A 27442-nucleotide genomic window follows, 5' to 3' on the forward strand; every position below is an offset into this window, starting at 1 on the left:
TATATCGAGGCCTAAATCAGGAGGAGGATGACTTGGGGGATTATATTATGTGGTTGGTATGTTAAAATGAGACAGACAGAATTTGAGCTGGGCTACAAAGGGAACTGGATAAAATAATGGATTACAGACACAAGAGGTTTGAAGGCTGAGATACATACTAGAACGAGCTATATAGGCAGGCATGTGTGTAAGTCTATCACGCATAATAAAGAACTCATGTGCAGATTATTTGTGGGGATAAAGCTATGTTCCAGGTATATGTAACCAGATTATTTCACCTTCATACCATAAACATTCTTTACATGATTAGATGATAATTGCAAGACAGCTTACAGAAGGGATATATGAAGTTATGGTTTATAGTAAAGAACAAGGATGCTTCCAACCTTCAAGCTACACTAAATAACAATAAATCACACAGTACCATTTATTTTAATGACAAAAAAGTTAGTCTAACAACCTTTTTTTTTTTTTTAGAAAATTAGGTAAAAAATTTCATATCTACTGAACATATACGATGACATATAGGATCTCTCATTTCCGATGGACCTCTCACCTTTTAGACTGAAATCTCCTCTCATTCAGAAAAATAAAAGTTTTTTTAGAGTCTTACTAGCAGAAGCAAAATTAACTTGATTTGACAACATGATATTAAGTCAACAAGCCAAGGCCTTAAAATGTTCAGGGGATAACTCAAAAATTATATATTGAGTGTTTGAGGTCCAAACAGTGTGTTTTATACCATTCTAGCACCCACAGAATTAACCAGCATTAACAAATACAGGAACATTGTCTCAAAGAACGAAGACACAGGTACCATTCAGGTTTTGGTGCACTGTCAAATTTTATTTTCCTATTTATTGATTTAGGAACATTTGACACAATGGTGTTTAAATTCAAGACATACATGTCTTATATAAAGATAACCCTCTTTTTGCACCCACACATTCTGCATGTTAAAAGCTCTCTCCCTGCAGATTTGCTTCTTGGTCCTGTTAGCTCTGCACTGATTTTCTTCTCCATTCTCATTGCAGTATGTTGCTTCACCCGACACAGGAGAGTGTTCTTTAACCAGCAGGCTCAATGAATTGTCCAGGAAAGAAAAGGGAGAAAAAAACAAAACAAATCTTTCCTATGCAGTTAAGTATTCTGGTGGGTATTGAAATACTTTGAAAATATAGAAATCCCTTCCCGATAAAATCAAATTAGGAAATAAATCAATGCTCTTATAATAAAATAAAGTGACATATACAAGGTTTAGGGTTTTGTTCAAAGAAATCCTATTACAAGAACTCTTCAAATTGAACACCAGGCAAGTGGAACACTGACTCATAGAATCAAGGATTCATTTTGGATGGATTAGCTAGCCGCCTAAATATGATAAAAATGAAATAAATTTTACTAAATATAAATGGCATACATTTCTGTAGATGTGACATTATGCTGCTGCACTAACCAAAGTGGCCAAATAACCTTTATACCTTTTGAACAATGTATTAGTAAAGCAAGCCATCAAATGCCATGATACAATAACATTGCACCCATATTACAGTCCTTGGAAATGGTCACATTTTGACTTTACATATTGGACTGTTCAATAAACTAGAAACAACCGCACTTGTGCCATAGCACTGTCACCAAGATTAGTAGGTGACAAGCTGCTTCAGCTGCTCGTGTCCCCTGAGAGATTTCCTGTCACATTTGAGCTGCTACTTTACTCTGTTGCTGTATGTTTGACCATTCCATTGTTTTACTGCAGGGTAGTAACTGGGTATTTTCCATACATTAAATGCTGACATTCCTGATTTTACCAATATGCATTATCAGGAAATCAAAGAGTATAAAATTCATTGTGTTATGAAATAATCCTTTGATTATGTTCCCTTTCCAACATTTCACTTTTGTACATTGACATTTTATATTTGTTTTCCATAATATAGAACATTCATTGTCTTGAAATGTAGCTATAGATTGGTATTGGCTTCTCCTTCTATCCATGTGTATGGGATTTTCCATTTGTGTCTGTGTTTAAGTGAGAAAAACACACTTTTAATGCTCTAGTTGAATGTGTAGACAATCAACAATGATTTCCTAGCAAGTGAAAGCCAGGCTTCATGATGTCATGATGGTTATGTGCTTAGGGTTAAAGCCAAGTAACCGGTCAGATTGACTGTACTTTTCCATCCAGAATCCCTTCTTCTGAGAACCTCATTTGCACATATTTAGTTTTATGTTAAATATGATGATGCTAACATGTTGGAGCCATAGCAATATGCATTTCTCCATTTCACAGTATACAGAGACATAGGCAGATAACATGCTCTTATTTTATGCCCAGATGTATATGTGATTGTGGTAATGTACTTTAAAAAGAGAAAAACAAAATGATGACGCCAATAATGTTGATTGATGAATGTGAAGATGGCTGAAGAAAAAGGGATGAATGGCTGTATATGAATCTGAATACATAAATATAGAGACACAAAAAGTGGACTTAATCCCATTCTCAGTTTGGGAGAAAGCAATAGTCTTTTGGGTGCATGTTTGCGCATCTTTGTCCATTATATTGTCTCACCAGATGCCAAGGCTATGCCATGTCTCTGACCCTCCTGATGTAGTCTCTAAGTTCCTGTGGATCTCGTAGTCCCATGTCCCGGCAAACCCACTCAAGATCATTTTCCTCTGTCCCTGGTACTGCATCATAAACACTCCCTTCACTGGGCAAGCTAGTAAAAGTGGTAAACTTCACTCGCTTCCGCTTGGATGTGGGAGAAGAACTTAGTGGGTCCTCACTTGCTTCCCGACTTGAGCCACCCCCACCAGAGGAGCCATCCCCTCGTCCATGAGACTGGCTTTGCACACTAGCCTGAGAACTGCTGTTGCTACTGCTACCTCTTGCCTCCCCTCTGCAACAGGAAGCATGATGAGGTGGTAAGGCTCCTGGCTCTAAAGGGTTAACAAGACTTTCAGGTTGTGGTGATAATTCTCCTCTTGCCCTTAGGGGCTGCCCATTTCCAAGGAAAACCCAGTGATGAGAATGATCAGGGTTAGCTTGACCCTCTGGTGGCACCCTCTTGTGGCGGTACTTTAAAACGAATACAATGCAGTTAATAAGGAACACCAAAATGGCCAGACAAAAAACTCCAAGTAGAGCATACATTCCAATCTCTAGATCTGTCAGCCCTCTAGGTAGTTGTGGAAAGAGTGTTGGAATTGGTAAAGGATATTCCCCAGAACCATGTGAGCTGTGATCTTCCACTGGTGTGGAGAGGGGAGGGAGGGATGTTGTGCCAGTTGTTTCTTTGAAATGTGGTGGAACCACACTAACCAATTTCCCGGGTTCATCTTCATCTCCTGGTTCATCTGGGCCAAATATAACCTGTACAAGAGCTGTTGCTGTAGAGAGTATGCTTCTTCGCTTTATTTTTTGACAGCTCTCATTTATTATCATCTCCACTCGTATAAACGAGCCAGTGCCTTGCTCTTCTCCAGCTGTTACCAATGGAAATGAACGTTCAGGGCTCACAGAGATCACCCTCTCATCCAAGCTGCTCAAAGCTAGTGTATAGTCTTTGGGGTCATAGAGTGAGAGAGGAGCTGAGGATCCATCACTGAATATAAGCCAAAGATTTAATAGTGCCTCCTGCAAGAGGAATAAAAAGATTATCAGTGATGTCAGCATTAAAATAATATAGGATTCAACAGATGTAATGTCAAGGCTAGGAACACAAATAGAGATTATATCTATATATGTCTTATTTTATATATATTGCTTTAGTATTACAGAGAATATAAAATATGGCGTATACGGCGCCCAAGGGTAATACGTACATACACCTCTGAGAGGGAGAGTTGGTAAATACCTCGGAGTAATAAAACAGAGAAAAAATAATAGTGCAATACAGTATATTACAGTGCAAATATTTGTGCTGGATAACTGTAGGAAAGTCACTCACATAGGGTAGAGCTATATAAGAGCTCTACTTTATTCAGCGTGGACGGTATAATCCCCGTCTAAGGATACAGGATGGTAAAGATGGTATTGGTCCTCCAGATGCAAAATGTAAATAAAAGAGAGAAGCACTCTGATAGTGTAGTAAGTACTGTAAACCAGGGTAATAGAATAAAGTATTGTACTTACAATTTTTAGAGCAAGACCTGCTCTAGTAATCACAGCATGGGTGGTACTATCCCCACCTAAGGATATGATGGCACCAGGTAGTCAACAGGACATCAAATGTAGATAAAATTATAAAGGATAAATGTCTAAATGTAATAAAATAGACTATTTATTTATAAAATTATAACATATAAGAGTAAAAGTACAAATGTCCAAAAGAAGGGGGTCCCACTTGACGCGTTTCGCCTCTCCAGAGGCTTTATCAAACTTTGTACTTTTACTCTTATATGTTATAATTTTATAAATAAATAGTCTATTTTATTACATTTAGACATTTATCCTTTATTATTTTATCTACATTTGATTTCCTGTTGACTACCTGGTGCCATCATATCCTTAGGTGGGGATAGTACCACCCATGCTGTGATTACTAGAGCAGGTCTTGCTCTAAAAATTGTAAGTACAATACTTTATTCTATTACCCTGGTTTACAGTACTTACTACACTATCAGAGTGCTTCTCTCTTTTATTTACATTTTGCATCTGGAGGACCAATACCATCTTTACCATCCTGTATCCTTAGACGGGGATTATACCATCCATGCTGAATAAAGTAGAGCTCTTATATAGCTCTACCCTATGTGAGTGATTTTCCTACAGTTATCCAGCACAAATATTTGCACTGTAATATACTGTATTGCACTATTATTTTTTCTCTGTTTTATTAATCCGAGGTATTTACCAACTCTCCCTCTCAGAGGTGTATGTACGTATTACCCTTGGGCGCAGTACACGCCATATTTTATATTCTCTGTTTCACTAATACACAAGGTTTGGGAATCCTTGAATTGTATACAGCAGCCCTCACTGATCTATCACGTTATAGCGAGTGCCTATATACCTTGTTTTTTCCATTGCTTTAGTATTTCTGACCATAGTAGTGATAGTGTGAGAATGCACAAACATGCATGTAGTCATTCACTGCCCGTCCTAATCCAACAGTTGAGATGTCTGAAAATACCTTCAGCTCTTTTAAAGGGTTTCTCCAACCCCTAGCCCCTCCCCCCCCAAAAAAACCCTTTAAAACTCAACTGACATCCAGTGCTGTGCAAAATTCCTGGCACTGATCTCCACTCCCCCTCCTGTCATCAGCTCTGAAATTGTGCGGTCCAATCACAGGCATCTCATAGAGAAGCGTGTGATTGGACCACTCGCCAACTCAGCGTACATGCTCACAATCTGAGCTGGAAGTTGGAAGGGGAGGGAGGATGAGAGTTTTTTATTTAAAAAAATAATAATATTGATATGTATCTATATTTATATATTCATGTAGGGGAGGGAAAAACTATCTTCCCTTTGAAGATTATTTGCCTGCAAGGGGGGAGATTTTTGCATCCCCAACATGCAAGTAACAATTACTTTGAATGTACAGTGTTCATGGTGGTTGGTGTAACCCTTTAATTATCACATAATGCAAATAAGAATAATTATTTAACCCCTTAAGGACACATGACATGTGTGACATGTCATGATTCCCTTTTATTCCAGAAGTTTGGTCCTTAAGGGGTTAAACCAGTAGTGAATTGCATCACAGGTTGGGTAAGTTGTATGCAAAAGAAAATAAAGCTAGTTCTTTTTTTATGATGTTTCAGTAACAGGTTTAAAAGTTAAGATTGCGATATAACATGTTGCAAGCCTCTTTGGCATATCTTCTACATAAACAAGGCACCTTTGTGATGTGTGTGACATCCAATGACGTCCCTTTAATTTTGGGCATTTCTTTAAATCACTTAAAATAATTTCTTAACAGCAGGAATGCAATTGTTGGGATCAATTTGTTAAAATAGTATGTTAAGAAATAATTTTCTTGCTAATATATTCCAAATACCTTTATTTTGCATGAAAGAGGATCACTTGCAGTTAAAATCAAAGAAACTGTATTGTGCCATTATGTTTTAGTTGTATAAAATGCAAAAATGATGTATCAGCATTTTGCTTGTCATGTTGTCTGATTCACGTACCTGTTTTGGGAATCTCAGTATGTGCTGTGCACTGGTTTTTGCTATAATAGTGTGGCTGTTGCCAGGACTAGGATGGAGTGAGAGGGATAATCCAGATATCACCTGTGCCCGCAGCTCCATAATGCTGACCTTTTCATTTGTCACTGTAATGAGTGTTTCTCCTAATACTGCCTCCATTAGAGGGGACACCACCTGTCAATAGTGTAAGAGTGATGCACACATGTTAAAAAAGGAATAATGAAAACATGCCTACGAGTTGTCATGGCAATTTGCCCAATTTTAAAGTGGAGACTGTATAAAATACCAAGAATTGCACAGTTTGCTGATTATACGCTGACTTGAGAAAAGGGTTAGACAAATAATTCTTATAATTAGATGATATTAGGCAATAAATTGTATGCTATTCCCTTTAAAAAGCTCTATAACAAAAAGTCAAGTTAAAATGTTTGCAGCACTAGTGGTGTGGATGATGCCGAATGTCATTGCAGCACTGGATACACTGTCATAGTCATCAATGAACTAATGACACATTTAGAAGAGTGTATTCCCACATTGGGGTATTTGAGGGGTTCTGGATAAGCATAACATAGTTATGCTTTTGTGGCTTGGGGTTAAGAGGTTATTAGATTCAGGGTTACTGCCTTAAAGGTTCTCTAAATGAATGAGAAAGACATGGAATTTGTAGTCCCGGCCACTGAAGAGAGACAGTCAATGTGGAATAGGAGAGAGCGTTGTACTAGGAGGTAGCATACACAGGGAAACAAAAGGCAAAATGTGTTCACAAGTTCTTAGAATCTGCCAGGACCTCCTGTATGCCAACCCTGTATGCATTTAGAAAAGTCTGTTAGGTATAGTATTACTTCAATATTGTGAGTAAATTTGCACTGATAAAATGAATGGAAGAGGAGGAATTTATTTTAACAAAGATGAGTTCCAATCACTTACTTTGAAGGATGTGGTACCAGGTTCCCTTCCAGCCAAGGTATTGCTATCAATCATCTCTGCAATCCGTGGGTCCTCCACCTGCATGAAGTCATTAACGAGATCAGTAACCTCCACTAGCCAGTCGGGGCCTAGCATGGTTATAACTTGATCAGTGCCCTCTGAGGAAGTGGTATGAAACTGAGTAAAAACTTGCAAGGTGGCATGTTGATATTGTAATGTGCATCCACGGTTTAACTTTCTATCTTCTTCATCGTCATCATCATCGTCACTGTCACGCACAGACCTACAATAAAAACGAGATAATAAAATCAATCAATATAATCTGTTAAATGACTAATCACTTTTTTTACTTTCAAAAATACAAAATCACAAATTAATACATACTTTGGAGCACAACGCTTGTATAATAGGATGGGAAATCACTTTGAGAAAGCTTTGAAAGTAGCATGAAAAATGTGTGCTACTGTAGAATTCTAAAGCAAAAACTCTCTCTTTACTTTTTTCCAAAATAATATACATTTTGACACAAAAAAGCTTGGACGTTGAAGCTACAGATGCACTTTCTTTGCTGTATCAGTTGTTTACTAGTGATGTCCCGAACAGTTCGCAGGCGAATAGTTCCTGGCGAACATAGCTTGTTCGCGTTCGTCACGGATGGCGAACTTATGCGATGTTCGGTTCGCCCCCTATTCGTCATCATTGAGTAAACTTTGAGCCTGTACCTCACAGTCAGCAGACACATTCCAGCCAATCAGCAGCAGACCATCCCTCCCAGACCCTCCCATCTCCTGGACAGCATCCATTTTAGATTCATTCAGAAGCTGCATTCTTTTTTTTTTTTATAGACAGAAGTGTGTTATATTTGAGCATGCTAGGCTGAACGTGTGTATATCATGGCTAGTTGCACTGATGGCATGAGTATATAGCAGTACATTGTTGTGAAAGATGGCTGTCATCTTTAGGGTTATCAACTGTGTATTTATATCAGCAGCTCCACCACTAGTTATAAATCAAGTGTGAGTCGCCCCATGAGATGAGACTAGTGAATAACATAATACATGAATGGTTAAGGTAAAGGCATGTAAGGAACTACGACAATAAACTCTTTAGGAGGTGAAATAATGACATGTTTAAAGGCTTGCTACTTTACGATTAGTTAATGTGCAGAGAGCAGTTCATGTGATCAAAGGCATGGTGTGGAGGATCGGCTATAGTGGGACATGCTTGGCAGGCTGCTGTTTACTGCTTGTGCTCATCCGATCCCTTCTGGGTGCCAGGTGCAGACCCTGGGAGTCCCTGATACCTGGAACAACAAAGGCAAGTCTCTGGCTGAGTGCCGGGTTCGCGGCTTGAGGTGGTGGAAGCTTGTTTAGTTGGGCGGTCGGATCTCTCCCGGTGGTGCTTCACGTCCGGTGCGGGATTGTGGTGGCTTAAGGTGGAGGCGGGTGCTTGACGTGGGGCAGGCTCTGCATTTCTGTTTGTGCCTCCGGTCCCGTCTTCGACGCCTTTTGCATTGGTGGATTTTAATGGGGACTGCTTCGCTTAGCTGTGGTGGAGCTTGTTGGGGCTTCCTGCTTGTTATTTGCTTCCAAAATTGATTAAAGAGTCTGTCCAGCTTAGACTCAATATCCTGCCATGCTTTGCTGGTACCAGGAGGACACGCGGCTGCCGCCATATTGGGAGAGTCGCAGATGAGTATGTCAGCCTGAGCGGCTGTGCTCTGTGCGTCAATTAGCTCCAGACAGCCGATAACCCCCACCGGTCTGGGGAGGGGGGGTAACGGAGCTCCTGCCGGGAAGTAGCTGCTCCTGGGCATCCCAGGATCGGGAGATCGGCCGCCTCTCCCGCCCGGTGAGCACCAGGCTACACTTGCCACACGGAGGTAAGTAAGATTCTGTCGAGTTGCTGACCGCTATTAAGCATGTTGGGTCGGTCAGGTAGGAGCAACATTGCTGGGTCATCCCCTTCTGGGGTGAAATTCGCTTGTTGATAGCTGCTTAAAGTGAGATATTGAGGGAGCTCACACGAAGTGCGTCTTTCCTCCATGACAGCTAGGCCCCGCCCCCGGAAGCTGCATTCTTAGTGAGAGGAGGGACAGTGTAGCTGCTGCTGATTTAATAGGGAAATCGATAGCTAGGTTAGTGTATTCAGTGTCCACTACAGTCCTGAAGGACTCATCTGATCTCTGCTGTAAGGACAGCACCCCAAAAAGCCCTTTTTAGGGCTAGAACATCAGTCTATTTTTTTGTTTTTTTCCGGTGTAATCTAATTGCAGTTGCCTGCCTGCCAGCATGTGTGCAAGGCTCACAGCGTATACTGTGCCCACTTGCCCAGTGCCACCACTCATATCTGGTGTCACAATAGCTTGCATTTTTAAAAAAAATAAAAAAAATTTGACTATAATATAATAGCAGTCAGTTTCCTTCACACGTGTGCATTTCAGGGCCTGTCAGGGCACAGTGTCACACCAGTGCAACTCATATCTGGTGTAACAGTAGTGTACATTTAAAAAAAAAAATGTTTGGACTGTAATAGATTGAATAGCAGTTAGTTGTCTGCAAGCGTGTGTGTCAGGCCTACAGCGTCTACTCTGCCAACTTCTGCCAGTGCACAGTGCCACTCATATCTGTTGTCACAGTAGCTTGCACGCATAGTACCACTAATCGAAAAAAAAATTACAGGCAGAGCCAGGCCACCCCGCAGGGGCCGTCGTGGTCGTGGTGCTGTGATTCCCTTTGGCCCTAGAATAATGCCCAGTGTTCAGAGGCCACGTACCCTGAACTCGAAAAGTTCTGAGGACATAGTTGGCTGGCTAACACAGGACACCCAATCCTCTACAGCTTCCGCTCGGAACCTTGACGCACCATCCTCCTCCAGCTTAGCTTCGGGCACCTCTCAAGTTACCACTCGCCCGCCTGCAGCCACCACCAACAATAGCACCACAGCTGTCAGAGGAGTTATTTACACATCAGTTGGAAGAAATGAGTGATTACCAACCATTATTGCCAGAGGATGTAGATTACAGGGATATGTCTCAGTCAGGCAGCATTACACACATGGACGTACGGTGTGATGATGTTGTCATCAGTGAGGACAAGGAACGGGACATGGCTAGCTTGGTATCCAACCTTGTGCAAATGGGGAGTTTGCGGTTGTGCAAATGGACTGTTTGCGGTTGTTTGCGGTGCGTTAAACGGGGAGTTTGGTCTGTCACTGTGAAGCGGGCGTAACCCTTACACTACCTGATCGATAAAACATCATACCTGATGTTTTAAAGCATGTTATTTTAAACAATTTAGGAATGTTAGATTTATGCCCTTTATGGATTAAAATCAGACTCTGCATCAACTATGTAATTTTCCATGGGAGTTTTGCCTTGGATCCCCTTCCGGCATGCCACAGTCCAGGTGTTAGTCCCCTTGAAACAACTTTTCCATCACTATTGTGGCCAGAAAGTGTCCCTGTGGGTTTTAAAATTCGCCTGCCTAGTGAAGTCTATGGCGGTTCGCCCGTTCGCGAACATTTGCGAAAGTTCACGTTCGCCATTTGCGAACGGAAAATTTTATGTTCGCGACATCACTATTGTTTACACTATTTACAAGACTGGATGTTCTGTGCTTTGAATAATACTCTTTCATAAAAAAATAAATGACTGCCAATGGGTACTCCAATGACATTTGAAGTAAAATGCAATACTTTATTCAGATCATTCAATTTCTAGATGCAAATAGGAGCATGAGAAAGGAGAAGGTGTGAGACGATCTGTTGTGCTCTCTCAAGTGATTTTCCTTAACATATTGCGGGCATATATTGTATGATCTCCCTGGATAATGAAAATAATATATTTAAAGGAATGGCTCCTCCTTTGCTGGTTTTGACTTTAAGACATTTAATAATATCACATAATGAAAGTAATCTCTCCCTGATTTGGAAATGATAAACACATTATGAGATTGATGCAATGTTTTGTTTTTTTTGAATTTTGAAAGTGTTGTACAATCAGCTCAATTATATATCACTTCATATTCATATGCAAAATCATATATAAATATTTACTAACAAGCATACCTACGTACACACAAACACAGCTGGAGCCTTTAATGCAAAATTACTAATGTAAGCCCACAGCTCTGTCACACTAGTAGATCTCTGTGTTGGGAAATTTCAGACCTGTGGACACCCCAAATGTACAATTTCTCAAGAAAGAAAGTGCTAAGTTACCATAGGCAGAATAATAAATAAAGAAATAAATTGCGCTATAATACTATATTTTTTTCAACGTAGGAATTAATGCTTTCTCTGGCAGTTATAGATCTACATCTCCCAATCTCCTCATCCAGTGTTTGACCTATGGCATTGTTGAGGATCACATGCGCTAAAGTTTACCTGCTCTTTAACCCCTTAAGGACACATGACGTGTGACATGTCATGATTTCCTTTTATTCCAGAAATTTGGTCCTTAAGGGGTTAAGTGAAAGTATCAAATTAAAATTGTAATTTCTATTTCCTGGTTTCAATTCTCTATCTGTCCTATGCATGGGCCTGGAATTACAATTGCAGTGTTGTCTTAAACGGAACGCGAGCCATACTCTGCATTAACCAACTTGTCCTCTCACTCACAAATATGTCTGCCTCAAGAGCTGGTGAAGATGAATATGGTAATACTTGTTGCATAAAACAGTAAATCAGAAAGGAACAGAACATAAAAGATAAACAGTGTTATTTACTAACGTGAGAATTCAAAAGTGATTTCAAAGTGAATTTCAAATTTAAGGCCAGAGTAGCCGAACGGAAAGCATTGCTGAGAGAATATTTCCGATTTAACTATTTTGACTTTACGTTTGAAATTCACTTTGGATTTTCTTTGAAATCTCCCGTTAGTGAATAACTAAATGTAAAAAGTATATCAAGTGGAAAATGGAATAGTGGACAACAGTCACAAATAATTAGCAAGCACTAATGTGTATCAGGATTTAGGAAAAATAATGTATTAATAATATTAAATAAACCTAAGATAAACAAAACTGGAAACAAAACGGTACAAAGAAAAATGATGAGCTGACGATTGTTCATAAAAAAATCTAACAATACACAAGCTTTTAATCTTAATTCCAGCTTGTTTTATCTCTCCAGTTCGGGATGCTGTAGAAACATGCAGCAGAATTCGTGTTTAACAAAATTAAATAACACTGATAAAAGAATCACAAAGACACACTAAATAATAGACAGTTATTAGCATAAATGAGTTCTTCACTAAACCAGACATGGTGTAGAAATAAATTATAGACCAAAAACTATTTCCAATTCCCTGGTTAAAGAGGAACTATAGTGCCAGGAAAACAAAGCTATTGTCCTGGCACTATGTCACCAAATGTCAGCTAATTTTACTCGGAAGTCCCTAGTGGCTGTCTACCAGACAGAGGTGGAGTTAACCCTCAAAGGTAAGTATTGCAGTTCATTAAAAAGCAGGGTTAGGGGACCTGGGACTATGCACACAGACCACTACAACGAGCTGAAGTGGTCTGGGTGCCTATAGGGTCCCTTTGAATTCAATGGTTAGTTCTCACAAAATACATGCCTTCAAAATTCATACCCATTCACTATTTTATTTACTATTTTATTAAGTGATTAAAGGAACACTTCTAGCACCATAATCACAAATGACCAAGAGTGCCCAGGGACCTTTTCACAGCCATCCAATGCTCATATGTCAAAGCATTTATGAAAAGTTTGACACTTACCTTGCTAACCGGTTTATTATTCTTTGTCTGAGAGTGTTAGCCAATGAATATTGACTGAGGTTGTTATGATAATGGGACAAATCAGCTGAGACTGAAAGGATTGTAGGCTCCTAAAACAGCAAGGTGCATGTCAAGCCATTCGTAAATAGTTTGACAGAAATTGTGTTGGACAGCTCCTGGGGATTTCTGTCACAATAACCACTAAAGAGCACTGCAGTGGTTACTGTGCTTGGAAAGCCCCTTTAACACTAGAGCACCCTGTGTTCACTTAAAGGTGATAAGAATATGGTGTGATATTGTCCAAATAGGTACTGTGTAATTAGGGTGCTAACTGTAGGGTGCAGTGGGCTCTATCTTATGTGATCAGTATTCCACATTATGTGCTCTAATTTGAGAATTGTTATCAATTGGTAATTCCATATATGCTGTTTTGAGATGCAATGGAAAAATGAAAATCACATTTATATTGTGTGGGGGTTATGCTTAACCCCTTAAGGACACATGACATGTGTGAAATGTCATGATTCCCTTTTATTCCAGAAGTTTGGTCCTTAAGGGGTATATATATTATTATTATTTTTTTGCACAACATGGCAAAACAACCCATGGGACATACTATATAAGCTATGGGCCAGTTTCTAAAAAAACCACTCCATGTTTGTCTCATATTGCAAGCTCTGTGATAGCAATGGTAAGAATTTCCACATACAAAATAGCAGGATTTCTAGCTATGGCAATTCCCATCTGCCTGCCAAATCAAGCCATTTCACCCACTACTGGCTATTTTATTTTTTTTATTTACAATAAAGTGCATTAGTGTTGCTGGACCAATTAAAAGAAATCACATTAAACTGATTTGATTTCCCTAGAAACAAATTAGCCAAATGCTTCATAGGATTTAATTCTTCTACACTTTCAGACAGCCGGCAGCTTATTCAGAGGGGGGATTTAAAAAATTGCTATTTTCCTTTTTTTTTTCGATTCCTTTTATCATTTTATATCCAGAAAACTGAACATTTATTCAGCAATATCCTGCAATCAAGGCTTGCAAAGATGGCGTCAATCAGAATTCTGTAAAATTGCCTTCAAAATATTAATAAAGACTTCATCCGCTTGGATTAAAATGTCTATACTTCCTCAATAATCCGTTAAGAACCAGATGGGCAAGATAAAGGAGCTTAGAAACAAACTATGCTTGACTCCACATGTTGTCTTTTTATATAGAGTTTCCCCAATCAAAATATTATGCTGACTTGCAACTATATTTCAACTATACGCTACACAGATAGACGACGGATAGACAGACATTTATTGTAGACAAAACATATGTTTTTTTTCTACAAAAGCACATTATGATTTTTATTGAACCACTGCTTCTGGTGCATTTAAATGTAATCACAGTATGAATTGTATTATACCATGATCAGCACTGTTATTAAACTTTGCTAGTAACCTTTAATAAAGCAGAGAATAAAATTACCTTTCTGCAAGATGTAGCCTTCTCTCATCTTGCATTTTTGTTTGATTTTGTATTTTGTTTCGGCAACTGGTTTTCAGGAATTGTATCTAGTATTTGTTTTTAAATGAATGTTCCAAGCACTATACATAATCACTACAGTGCACTGTAGGGGTTGTAGTCCTAGGAGTGTCCTGGTGCACCCGTATTGTAACATGTCAAAACATTTTTAGAATGATTTGAATTCTCACTTGGGCTCCACTAAGTGTTCCCCTGTCAGAGCTAAGCCCAGTGGCACAGGGTTCATCTCACTGACCGAGAGCGATCAGGTGAATCTCTCAGTCAATTGGCAAATAAGGCTTAGTTCAGGAGAGCTAACCAAGCTTCTGCTAGGGAATTGCAGCTCTTCCTCAGAAATAGTGGAACTTTGTCACATTCCCCGCACTTACCTTTCCCGTGGCGGATCCTGTTTCTGGTGCCTAAATTCGGTTCATGATTCAGAGTAATACTTCTTGGCTTCTGACCTTTGGCTTTGACCCTGGTTATTCTTCTTGTGTCAGACCCTTGGCTTCTAGAATCTGGCGTTTATATTTGTGAATCTCCTGGCTTCTGATCTTCAACTTGACTCTTGACCTCTTTCCTTTACTGCCAGACTTGACCATCGGACCGCCTGACACCACTTCCTGCCTGCTTCTTCTTGGCATCTTCACTTTTTCTTAAAATAAAGTTACCCATGCACACATACAGTAAGGGAAACAAGTATTTGATCCCCTGCTGATTTTGAACATTTGCCCACTGACAAAGAAATGATCAGTCTACAATTTGAATGGTAGGTGTATTTTAACAGAGACAGTTTAACAAAAAAAATCCAGAAAAACGCATGTCAATAAAGTTATAAATTAATTTGCATGTCAATTAGTGAAAAATGTATTTGATCCCCTATCAATCAGCAAGATTTCTGTCTCCCAGGTGTCTTTTATACAGGTAACAAGCTGAGATTAGGAGCACTTTCTTAAAGGGGGGTTGTTATTCTGTCTCTCACTGTTAAAATACACCTACCATTAAAATTATAGACTGATCATTTCTTTGTCAGTGGGCAAACGTTCAAAATCAGCAAGGGGATCAAATACTTTTTTTCCATCACTGAGATCTCCCAGGTTCCTGTATCACTCTCAGGCACATTAGAAGGTCATGTTTGCAAGGGGTTTCCCTTCCACTGCAACTGAGTTCCTCTCCAAACAAACCAACCAGTAGCTTGTCACAAGGTGGGAAGCAATGCCCGATAGACCAAAGGTAAGAAGTCAAATCATTCTAAAATAGTTCATTTCAATAGCTGTAAATTAGCAGAGTCTTAGTAGAGACTAATACAGCAGATGAGTTTAAGAGTAATTGGAGCAGACCCACTTCTACTCTGGGCCAACCAGAGCAGGATTAACTATAGGGTGGTGCTAGGCAGCTGTCTAGGGCCCAGGGTTAGACATGGGCATTGGACTGATGAGTAAGGGGCCAAGTAAGGGCCACAACCGATGACCTGCCTAGAGCCCTGTGTGATCCTAATCCTTCTCTGGGTTTAATAACAAAATCAACCAAACAAATCTATGGAAGAGCAGATCGGCTAACTGGTTGTTTATTCCCCCCATTCATAATTGATGTTTTTTACATTAATAAAGGGTTTTCATCACAAAAATTACAGTGAGTGGATCATTTATTTATTTTTTACAAAGCTTTTGGAATCTTATAAAATAGTTGCGATTTTCCATATTATTGTCTGCAAAGTTTTTTTTTCTTTAATACTTTATGTAGTATGTGAAGTCAATTAATAGACAGCAAAGAGTTAAGCGAAAAATGAAAAAAAGTTATTTCTATTCTCTCTCTTAAAAAACAAAGTTACTGATCTCCCCCCTGGCTAAAATCAGTGGAAGGCAGCAGTGCGGAAAATTGAAGAGGAGAAATTGGTATTCTGTGATGTTTAAAGTATCAGTGTGCAGCTCTGTAGTGGAAAGGGGTGGGGAACACTGAAGTCTGGTTACTGGTACTGTGTATACCTAAGACTGCCATGCATGGCAGTAACAGAAGAGGTGCGATTCTATAATCCTTTACTTTGAGTGCCTGTCACACAGTAATGTAAGACATCTTCACTCGTGTGTGCAGTTATCAATTGTTGTTACCAGAATGCACCAGTACTGCTGTAAAAAATCCCCAAAGGGACTCTGTGATGTAAAATATGGACCATTCCTGATTTTGTTTCCTTGTAACTTTTTTATGTATTATATTAGTAGACTGGTCAGCAAACGTATATAGTAATGAGATATTGATAAAAAAAAAAGTCTAGTTGTGACTGATGAAAAGCAAACCAGTTAATAATGCCACTGATTAACCTGAAACCATGCTTCTTATTCTTTTAGGAGAATTAATGTTGAGATACATACAGTCATACAATTTATCAATATAATAATCAGGGATTACAATTTCAAGTCTGACACTACTAGCCAGGCCTTATACTTTACTGGCCACTGCAATCCAGGAGTGTGCATGGCACAGTCACAAGAGGTACATTTCTACTTGACAAGGCTAAAAAGGCAACTACAACAAATTAGTTCACATGTATAAACATGTATAAAAAAAGGTATGGAATCGGAGATGACAATTCCACAAGAGTAATGAAAAAAGTATAGTATAACATTGATATATTTAGATGGAAATGAAGGACAAAATTCAAGTGAAACTATCGCAGACTTGAATAGGAGGAGATCTAATTAAGCAAATTGGCTGTTAAACACTGAACTCTAATGTACGCCAGGTTAAACAGAACTGTGATAAAAATTTGAACTTCCCTCTTAAAAAGCATGGGTTCTTAAAAAGATATGCCAGTATGGTATGCAGTATATATGAAATGTCTGAATACATGGCTCATGAACAATTTAAAAGAAGCTACTCATTAAGGAAACTAAAATAAAATGAATGTTGGCCACACATAGGAATAATGTATTAAATTAATTATTACATCACAAGAAATAGAAATAAAACAAAACAACTGTTGACAGAACATTATACTGATGAGAGTGTGAAAGAAGGCTATAGAAAATTGCATATTTTTAATGGAAAGAATCAGTAGTCATACATAGAAAGAGAGCCATCTCCAAATGTAATGATTATGTAGAGATGTAAGAAATATGATTTTTCTCAATTTAAAAGATTTTAAAAATTGTGGAAAAACTTTTTTAATAAATAGTTTTATGTCAATTAATTATAGAGTGAGGACGTTTCCTCTATGGACTGAAAAAGTTCCTAAAGGCCAACTTAACAAGTTTATAGAAATTGTTCTGATGGCCAATTCTTCCCCGTAAAAGCTAATAACTCACTTGAGATCTCAAAGGGTAAAAAAATTGCATATATACTTTAAATAACAGTTTGGGAAAAAATGTATAAATTGAAATGGATATGCTATGAGGCATAAAGAGATATTCTTAACACTATAACCACTACAGTGTGTAATAGTGTTAATGGTGTCAGAAGTCCTCTGGTATAGTCCAGCAGTAAACAATTTAATAATAAGTTTATACTTACCTATTTCTGTCAAGGGCCAACCCTGCTTCTAGTGTGAGCTGTTATGGTCATGCGTAAGTTCATACTTTTGGGACCCTATTCATTGACTAGTATGACAAAATAGATGTATGAGCTTATTAGATTTGTGCACAGCAATTTTGGATGAACCATTTAGTTCGAGCGGTATGACTTGTCAAAATTTTGTCCGCCAAAAAAGATTTGGGAAAATGAATTAGATGCACTCAAAAATTGGCCAATTTGTGTACAAGTTACGACAAGAAGCTTAACATGTTTCGTACCACACAGGATGGGTACTGAGAAGCTATAAAAGTCCTTGTGTATATAAGAAAATATAAATGGGGGTTATATATGTAAAAAAAAACTCGAATATTTCAGATGATAGCTTTGTTTATAATTTAAAAAAAATAGCACAGTCATATCGAGGCAGCCAACTTTTGTTGCCAACGGTTTAGACATTAATGGCTGTGTATTAAGTTATTTTGAGGGGACAGCAAATTTACACTGTTATACAGGCTGTACACTTACTACTTTACATTGTAGCAGAGTGACATTACGTCAGTGTTGTCACATGAAAAGATATAATAAAATATTTACAAAAATGTGAGGGATGTACTCACTTTTGTGAGATACTGTACATATATATTTTTCAATGTTCTAAATGCCACCATTTATTTGTTGATTTTAAAAAAAATATATATTTATGTTGTTTTTTGTTTTTGAATGAATTATAAGTTCTAACTAGACTGGTGTTATTCTGAAGAAACACACTAAAAATATGTTTAGAGAGTAGCTATGACACCATCATTGATATTCAATCTGGTGAAATTGTATAAAGTGTATGACACATTTTGTATAACCCTATATAACAGTCAAATGTGTTAAAATCGAATGTATTCTCCGTAAGACTTTATTGTGTACTTTGGTCAACACTCTGCATAAATTACACCTTATATTTCATGTAGTAATGTTAGATAGATATCTGTTGTTGAGTACCTCCTCTCCACTAGCAATTATAAATAGGTATACTCTATCTATAGTAAAACTACAGCTCATTCACTATAGACGTGTACCTAGACTGCTGAGAAAATTTGGCTTGACCAAACAATTTTTCCTGAAAATAGAAAACGTTTTGTAACTTCAGATCATTTGGATTTTAATGGGGAAAGGGATAGGAACCGAGAATATCAGAGAAGCTGTGGCAAGAAAAAAGGGGATAAAGCTAGGTAAGAGTAATTGAATAGAAAGTTACTTGCCTACTGGTGCCAGTTTTATTAAAATATTACCTTTAATATATTCGTTTAAAATATTACTGTTGAAAATCAACAGATAAGCTCAAAAGATATTTCTTAATTGTAAATATCTTTTGAGCTTATCTGTTGATTTTCAACAGTAAGATTTTAAACGAATATATTAAATGTTATGTTTTAATTAAATTGACACTAGTAGGCAAGTACCTTTCTATTCAATTATTCAGATCATTCGGAATTTTAGCTACATGCCAGTTCGACTCTAAAGAATTAGGGTAGCAAAAAACTGATTCAGGAAACAAATCTGATTAAACAAACAGCAAAATGGGCCAATTAGTTTATTGCAAAATATATACATAATATAAATATTATGAACTGAATATCCATTGGAGTACACTGATAGGAGCATTTTCCTGCCCTTTGGTTCAAAGATCAAGCGAGGAAATGTAACCAATAAAGGGAAAAGAGGAGCAATAATAGAAACAAATATATATATTTTATACATTATACATTGATTAAATATATAAATATGTACTTTTAGCGCTTCTCCTTTATTCCTCTATTGCTCACCTATCACTTTACCTGTAAATAAAATGAATATTTAGGGACTGCCACCTAGCCATCAATCATCTTTTTTTCCCGTATCAATCATCTCTTTTTTGCCTAAGACAGAAGCCAGAATCATGGATCAAAGTGAATATTCTTGACCATTGTTTGTTTCAGTTATTTCATGAATGTTGTATATTTCGGCTTATAGTTCAGGAATTTGACTAATCAGCCGACTGGCCCAAATTCGGACAAATTTTCGGTCTGACCAAAATAAATCTCCAAGTCTAGTTGTCTTTTTTCCTATTACCGTATATACTCGAGTATAAGACGAGTTTTTCAGCACATTTTTTTGTGCTGAAAAACCCCCACTCATCTTATACTCGAGTCAATTGTCTGTATTATGGCAACTTGCATTGCCATAATACAGACAAGGACCGGGGGCTGGCAGGAAGCTGTAACTTACCATTCCTGCAGCTCCTGTCAGCTCCCTTCTCTCTCCTCCAGTCCGTGCAGCTCCCAGGTCAGCTCCCTCTGCAAGTCTCGCGAGAGCCGCGGGGTCAGAGCGTTGCCACGGGTTACCATGGCAACGCTGTGCGTGGCCACGAGACTTGCAGAGGGAGCTGACCTGGGAGCTGCACGGACCGGAGGAGAGAGAAGGGAGCTGACAGGAGCTGCTGTGAAGGTAAGTAAGATCTCTCTGCCAGCCCCCCTCCTACAGCCCATCCACTGGACCACCAGGGAGTGAGAGCCCCCCTCCTTGGCCAGCTAACAAGCAGGGAGGGGGGACGAAAAAAAAAATAATAAAAAAATTATAATAAAAAAAATAATAATATAAGAAAGAAAAATAATATTAAAAGAATAATAAATAAATAATAAAAAATGCCCACCCCCCACCAATGCTCTGCATCACACACACACACACTGCACTCATACACACTGCACTCATACACACACTGCACTCATACACACACTGCACTCATACACACACTGCACTCATACACACACACTGCACTCATAATATACACACTGGATTTATACACACACACTGCACTCATACACACACTGCATTCATACACGCACTGCATTCATACACACACTGCATACACACACACTGCATACACACACACTGCATACATACACACACTGCACTCATAATATACACACTGGATTTATACACACACTGCACTCATACACACACTGCATTCATACACACACACTGCACTCATAATATACACACTGCACTCATAATATACACACTGCACTCATAATATACACACACTGTAAATAAATATTCAATTCATATAATTTTTTTAGGATCTAATTTTATTTAGAAATTTACCAGTAGCTGCTGCATTTCCCACCCTAGTCTTATACTCGAGTCAATAAGTTTTCCCAGTTTTTTTGGGTAAAATTAGGGGCCTCGGCTTATATTCGGGTCGGCTTATACAGTATATAATATAGACATTTCTCATGGATGTCTAATATCTATATGAAATCCTAAATCCATTATTTTTTTCTGTAACATCTTCTCTCCTCAGAAATGTATTTCACTTATTTTACGAAGGTTCTGATACAGCAACGTAGCTTCTAAGTGCCATGTTTTCATACTTCGGATACAGTGATGCTTGAAATAGCTTTTATATAACTCTTGTTGTAGTGAGATAGATACTTAAACTTATTTTAGAACAGTAACACTCAACTGTACTCATTGCTCTAAAAGAATGTATTGTATATCCCATCCAATACCTACTTCACTTTATAAACGTCAAACTGTGGCAGTAGAAGCTTTTATATTCTGCCCATGTTACAACCAGCTTCCAAAATCTATATGTCTTTGGTAAACTATGCAGCACACCAGAGGTATGAGGATTATTCTTGGCCATAGGAAAACTAGCTTGAATTGAGATTTCTTATATTAAGTTCTGAGTGCCATCATTGTCAAGATTGTGTCTGCTCACGTCTTACATTTCTTTTCAAATTATTTATCGAATTTTTGGGAAAACAACAAAAGGGAAAGGGTACAGAAGAAATCCTTTCTACAAGTATACACATACGTGACGGAACATAAGGCAATTTATACGCTCATGAAATATGGCATTAAACTAAAGAATATGATTATAATGACATTCCATGTATTGTTAAAAAAAAAATGAAATCTAAAGGACAATATGTAACAGTCTCTTGATCTGCAAATAAAAATATACCAGGAGCCCTAGGTTGTTGCTATCATACTACTGGTTGGATAAACTGATGATGTCTTGCACTCTTGCATCTGTTGTTGTTCATAGTGGTTGATTGACTTAAATGTTTTTTCCAACTGGTTGGACCACGTATGCTTTTAGAAGTGGTCATGGTGCAAGAATTGTGTATGCGGACTTTATTTAAGTTTTTTATTTTGTTTCTTGAAATAAAATGGGAATTGTAAGTCTATGCTTAAAGAACAAAATGCGCATTGGTTAAATAGTAAGCATGCAGTAACCATTTAAGCTAGGAAAACACATCCCTTTGTTTAATTACTTTGCATACTGAGTGGATTCCTAGGCACTTACAGGAGAGGGACATGTGACAGATGTCAGCCAGAGTTCCTCAATCATCATCAAGCTGTTTGGGCACATGCCAGCCAATCACAGTCAAGTAGTGGAATCATAATTACATTTAAGGGTTTCATTAAAGTTGGCAATGAACTGCTTGATAGAAGGACATGTTGATAAGAATAGGAGCATATGAACCAAAAACAACAACCTCACTTCATAGTGTCTAACACCTGAATGAAAAATTAATTGTATTTAAGCTCTCTAGGCAATTTGTACAGAAACAGAATGCACACAGACATTAGACCCTCATTTATTCATAGCCAAAGGGACTAATTAATTTATTGTATTTTACAGAGAATGTGCAAAATTGTTCTTTTTTACATGTCAACTTGATTAGACAAATTACATTGTATAGATATTCAGAGGTTACTGGTAAAATAAATTAATAAGCATTTTATAAAATAAAATATTTGTTTAAAAACAGAACATGAAAAAAAAGTCAGCTGCAAAAAAGGAAAATATAACAGTTGTTTAAATAATGAACTATATCATTGTATTTTAAACAATTAGGTTCAATCTGAGGGTAAAAAACACTATAGCTTAATGAAATGGTTGTGATGCATATGTGTATACCTCTAGACTTTAGACACTCTATTCTCTACCATTAATCTCTGGTCACTTTATGAGTATTTAAGATTTGATCATTATGATATGCTATGATATATATGCGATTAAGATCAGAGCTGATTTGATGCTTTGCTAAATTTGAGTTTTGAATTTGAAGCCCACCTCTATTCAAATTTCAATATGTTTTCCTTACTGATATCAAAGTATTAAAAATAATTTTTGCTGCATCTCTTAAATGCTGGAAAATCAGTTGTGCCTGCCCTCTAGAAAGAACACCACAAAAGAACATTGGTTAAATATGATTGAAGAGATTAAGGCTGCTGATGCCTCGATGGCCTCACTGTCGGGAAATAGTTCAAGGCATTACAAATACTGGATTCCCTGAATTGATTACAAATCTCAGAGTAATACTTAGTGAGCTTTTGTTTTGTTTTGTTTTGCTTTTGGGGGTTGGGGGTGGGAGCTAGGCTGGCTTTGGACCTCTCTATCTATTTATTTCCTTAACAACATTTCTCTCTCGTTTCCTCTTACTGTCCAATTCTTACTTTTGTAATCTTATATCTTACATATGATGTTAATTATGCAAAGTATCCATGAGAAGTTTGGGTCTACCCACAGTCTCAGTGTATCATTGAGGTTTGATCAGTCCATACAGGGCCGGCCTTAGATCATTAGGCGCCCTGTGCGAAAAGTCTTCACGGCGCCCCCTCCCTCCCACCAAGTTTCCGGTATACAGTCACACACACAGGCACAGGAAGACAGTCAGACATGCTCAGTTGCAGGAAGACAGTCAGACACGCTCAGTTACAGGCATGCCGGCACTCACGCACGCTGATAAACACACACTCAGTTAAAGGCAGATAGTCACACATACAGGCACAGGCGCACACACAACAGCACAGCTACAGCGACACACACAATTGGAGTCACACTCAGGCAGACAGTCACACACACAGGCAGGCAGACAGTCACGCACACACAGGCAGAAAGTAACACACAGGCAGGCAGTCACACACACACAGGCAGGCAAACACAGGCAGTCAGACAGTCAGTCACACCAGCAGGCAGGAAGACAGTCTCTCACACACACACACACACACACACACACAGGCAGGCAGGCAGTCACACAGAGAGAGAGAGTCACACACACAGGCAGGCAGTCACACAGACAGTCACACACAGGCAGGCAGGCAGACAGTCTCACACACACACACACACAGGCAGGCAGTCACACAGACAGTCACACACAGGCAGGCAGTCACACACAGGCAGGCGGTCACACACACATAGACAGGCAGTCACACAAACAGGCAAACGGTCACACACAGGCAGGCAGTTACACACACACACACACACACACACAGACTTACCTCTTTCCAATATGGCTGGATGGGGGGAGTGGATGCAGTTCCTGTGCAGCAGTTACCAGGGGGCTTCTGGTATTTATTAGCTCCGCCTCACGATAAGCCCCACCCCCGCCGTTTGTTAAGCTCTGCCCTCTCTGCCACAATTTATTTTTATTTTTATAGACCCGGGTGGAGAATAATTAATCCTCCACTCGGGTACCTGTTTTAGCTCCCCAGAAACCGGCCATGTGAAACCGGCCATGTGAACTGTGTCGGCCACAGGCCGGCCCTGAGTCCATAAGCATCGCAAAACGGATGTTAAATCTGCTCTTATAGCATCATGCCCTGACACTGTGAGAGAAATGCTAACTCTGTATCTATACAACGTCATTTGTGTGCTTTTGAAACTCAATAAATGAACATTGTCAAAACATGTAAGATATCGGACCAAATAAGATATAATTCTGGGTCTAAAACTCTGAGCTATTCATCAAGTTATCTAGATTTTCTAGATGTCTATAGTTTTCTTTTGCTTTATTGTTACTTTTTGGAACACTTCTCTGATTGAATAGTATAAATTAATGACTGTCTATGTACACTGAGTTTTGTATTTGGACAGCTAAGTAAAATGGTGATGGTTATAAGCCATATATATAAATCAATGCTATTTGATGAAATGAAAACACTGTTAGGAATTGGTAAATGGATAAAATACTAACTGACATTTTATGGATGGGAATTCCCTTTTATGTTTATTGCCCAGTGTAACTGCAATCACTCAAAGCTAAATGAAAGTGTATTTGTTATAGAATATGAATAATAAGGCAAACATTATATATGGCATACCACAAAATGTGTTAATTTTATAAATACATTGACTTTCATTGATTTAAAATGAACTGCAGTTTAACCCCTTAAGGACCAAACTTCTGGAATAAAGGGGAATCATGACATGTCACACATGTCATGTGTCCTTAAGGGGTTAAAGTGGATCTATCATAATTTTTTTATTAGCATGGTACTATTACAGAATCTAGCTTTTTATCACAAATTATTACACAATACCTGACTTTTGGCTAACCTCACTGAGACTTAAATGATCAATCTCGTTATACAACAAGGGAAGCATGATGACATTTTGATATAGGCCCTACATTTACACGACAATAATAATAAAAGAAGACATACTTTAAAGGGACACTATAGCCACCTATAACTACAGCGTATTGAATTTGTTCTGGTCAGTATAATCATTCCCTTCAGGTTTTTTTCAAAGAAAAGGCAGTGTTTACACTACAGCCTAGGGATACCTCTAGTGGCCACTCCTCAGATAGCTACTAGAAGTGCTGCCTGGGGCAGTGTTGCATAGTGTGCAGCACTGACATTCAGTGTCTCCACCCTCTGCATGGAGACACTGAACTTTCCTCATAGAGATACATTGACTCTATGATTTCTTTCATTGATTTCTATGAGAAGATGTTGATTGGCCAGGGCTGACTCTGCCCCTGATCTGCCTCATTGACAGTCTCAGCCAATCAAATGGGAAAGTATTATGATTGGCTGAGAGAATCACTTCTGATAATGTCAGTCAAGCAGAAAGATCAGGGGCAGAGCCAGCAGCAGCTGACTGGAATAAAGGTATGATTTTTACTATATTTAGGGGATTAAGAGGGGGCTAGATGGTGGTTTTTACACCATAGGGTCAGGAATACATGTTTGTTTTCCTGACCCTATAGTGTTTCTTTAATTCACTTCCAAGTGGAAAATATATGTGTTATATATGGGCATTTGATTTTGGCTAACAGGTTTTTATCCAAATTTTGTCTATTTGTTCATTTGAAACATAAATGAACAAATAAAAAATAACAAATGAATCAAAGAACAAATTTCTTGTTGGACAACATTTTGTTTTGTTAATTCACGTTATATTACATTGATATAGCTATCGGCTCCCTCCTTGTAATACTTAAAAATAGATCCTTAACCCCCACCCCCCCTCATCCTTGGCCAATGGGACCACCTTACTAGTGTAAGAGAGGTTAAATCCTCCCTCCTGCCCCTACCTGCAGTGTTGTGAGTAGAGGCATATCTACTAAACAACTAGCAGCCAGTGACTGCTCGCTATTATAAAAAAGACAAACAACTGGGCAGTTATTGCTTTCTAGTTGCTAATGCCAATGAGTGGGGTCAATAAAATATATATATACCTAGTCATGGTCCCTCCAAAAGGATAGCAAAAGGGAGCTATATACATAAGAGCTCCCTAATTTGGTATCCTCAATAATAGCCAAAAGGCTACCAATTTGGTGATGTATCTACACAATGGCTGCAAGATGATATTAAAGAGCTATAAATAGTTATTTATCGACACGCATTCTAGCTATTTTCTATTGAATGCTCACACCAGGCTGCCAAGGAAATTGAGAATGCATTTAAAGCATAAAGTGCGCCCAACACATTGTTTAGAGCATGCAAAGTAATGGCTCAAATTTTCTTCCCCTCTTTCTATGTTCGCTAGAAATATAGCATTCAACATGACAATCATGTAGCAAATAGCATAAATGATGATAATATCATCATATAATATAAATAATTATTCACATTTCTTTATTATTGCTTGGTTATTATCAGTGCTTAGAAAACATAAATTGCTTTCTAAGAACTGCGTAAATTGTTGAGAGCAGGGTGAGAACTGTAAATGTATTTTAACCCTAACCATCAATGAGCTATTCTAAAATACTTTACATAGCAGTTATTTGAAACATGGCTTGCTGGATCATGAAATTATTACAAAACATACATTTCAAATGCAGCTTGCTGCTCAGGGATACCAAATGGATATATTTATTTATTTTTAATTTATTCCATCATAGCCAAAAGATATTTTGGAGCTGCAGAGTATAGCAGATTATAAACAGTCTCCCATCTTATATTATTTCTTAAAGCCTCCTACAAATTAGTATACATGAACAAATATCAGTTTTGCCACAGAATGCATTAAATACCCTCCTTACTGACAGAAGACTCGGATGGTATTAGTATTCCCTCTTCTATACATATAGAAGTTGAATAGATGAATGCAACTTTACCTTGCCATATTCACCAATCATCAAAATTTGGTATCCAACACCAGATGTCCCAAATCAGTGTAGCATGAGTACAGATGTGACCTCACTGTGATGAGTACTCAGCCCAATAGAAGCCAACAGATGCTTAACCCCTTAAGGACACATGACATGTGTGACATGTCATGATTCCCTTTTATTCCAGAAGTTTGGTCCTTAAGGGG

At 38.2% G+C, this 27442-nt stretch overlaps 1 protein-coding gene across 1 annotated transcript in view; it reads right to left on the reverse strand.

Moving 5' to 3' along the window:
- Positions 1-838: 838 nt before the first annotated feature.
- The window catches only part of TMEM132E (transmembrane protein 132E), a 447844-nt gene continuing 421240 nt past the window's right edge, over positions 839-27442 (reverse strand). Inside the window, exons 7-9 of the mRNA XM_063457191.1 lie at positions 7087-7369; positions 6142-6333; positions 839-3643 (exon numbers count right to left, since the gene is read on the reverse strand). Coding sequence (XP_063313261.1) covers positions 2588-3643; positions 6142-6333; positions 7087-7369 — 1531 coding nt within the window. The 3' untranslated portion in view covers positions 839-2587. The remainder of the gene's footprint in view (positions 3644-6141; positions 6334-7086; positions 7370-27442) is intronic.

The sequence above is a fragment of the Pelobates fuscus genome, chromosome 1 (assembly GCF_036172605.1).
Source record: "Pelobates fuscus isolate aPelFus1 chromosome 1, aPelFus1.pri, whole genome shotgun sequence".
NCBI lineage: Eukaryota > Metazoa > Chordata > Amphibia > Anura > Pelobatidae > Pelobates > Pelobates fuscus.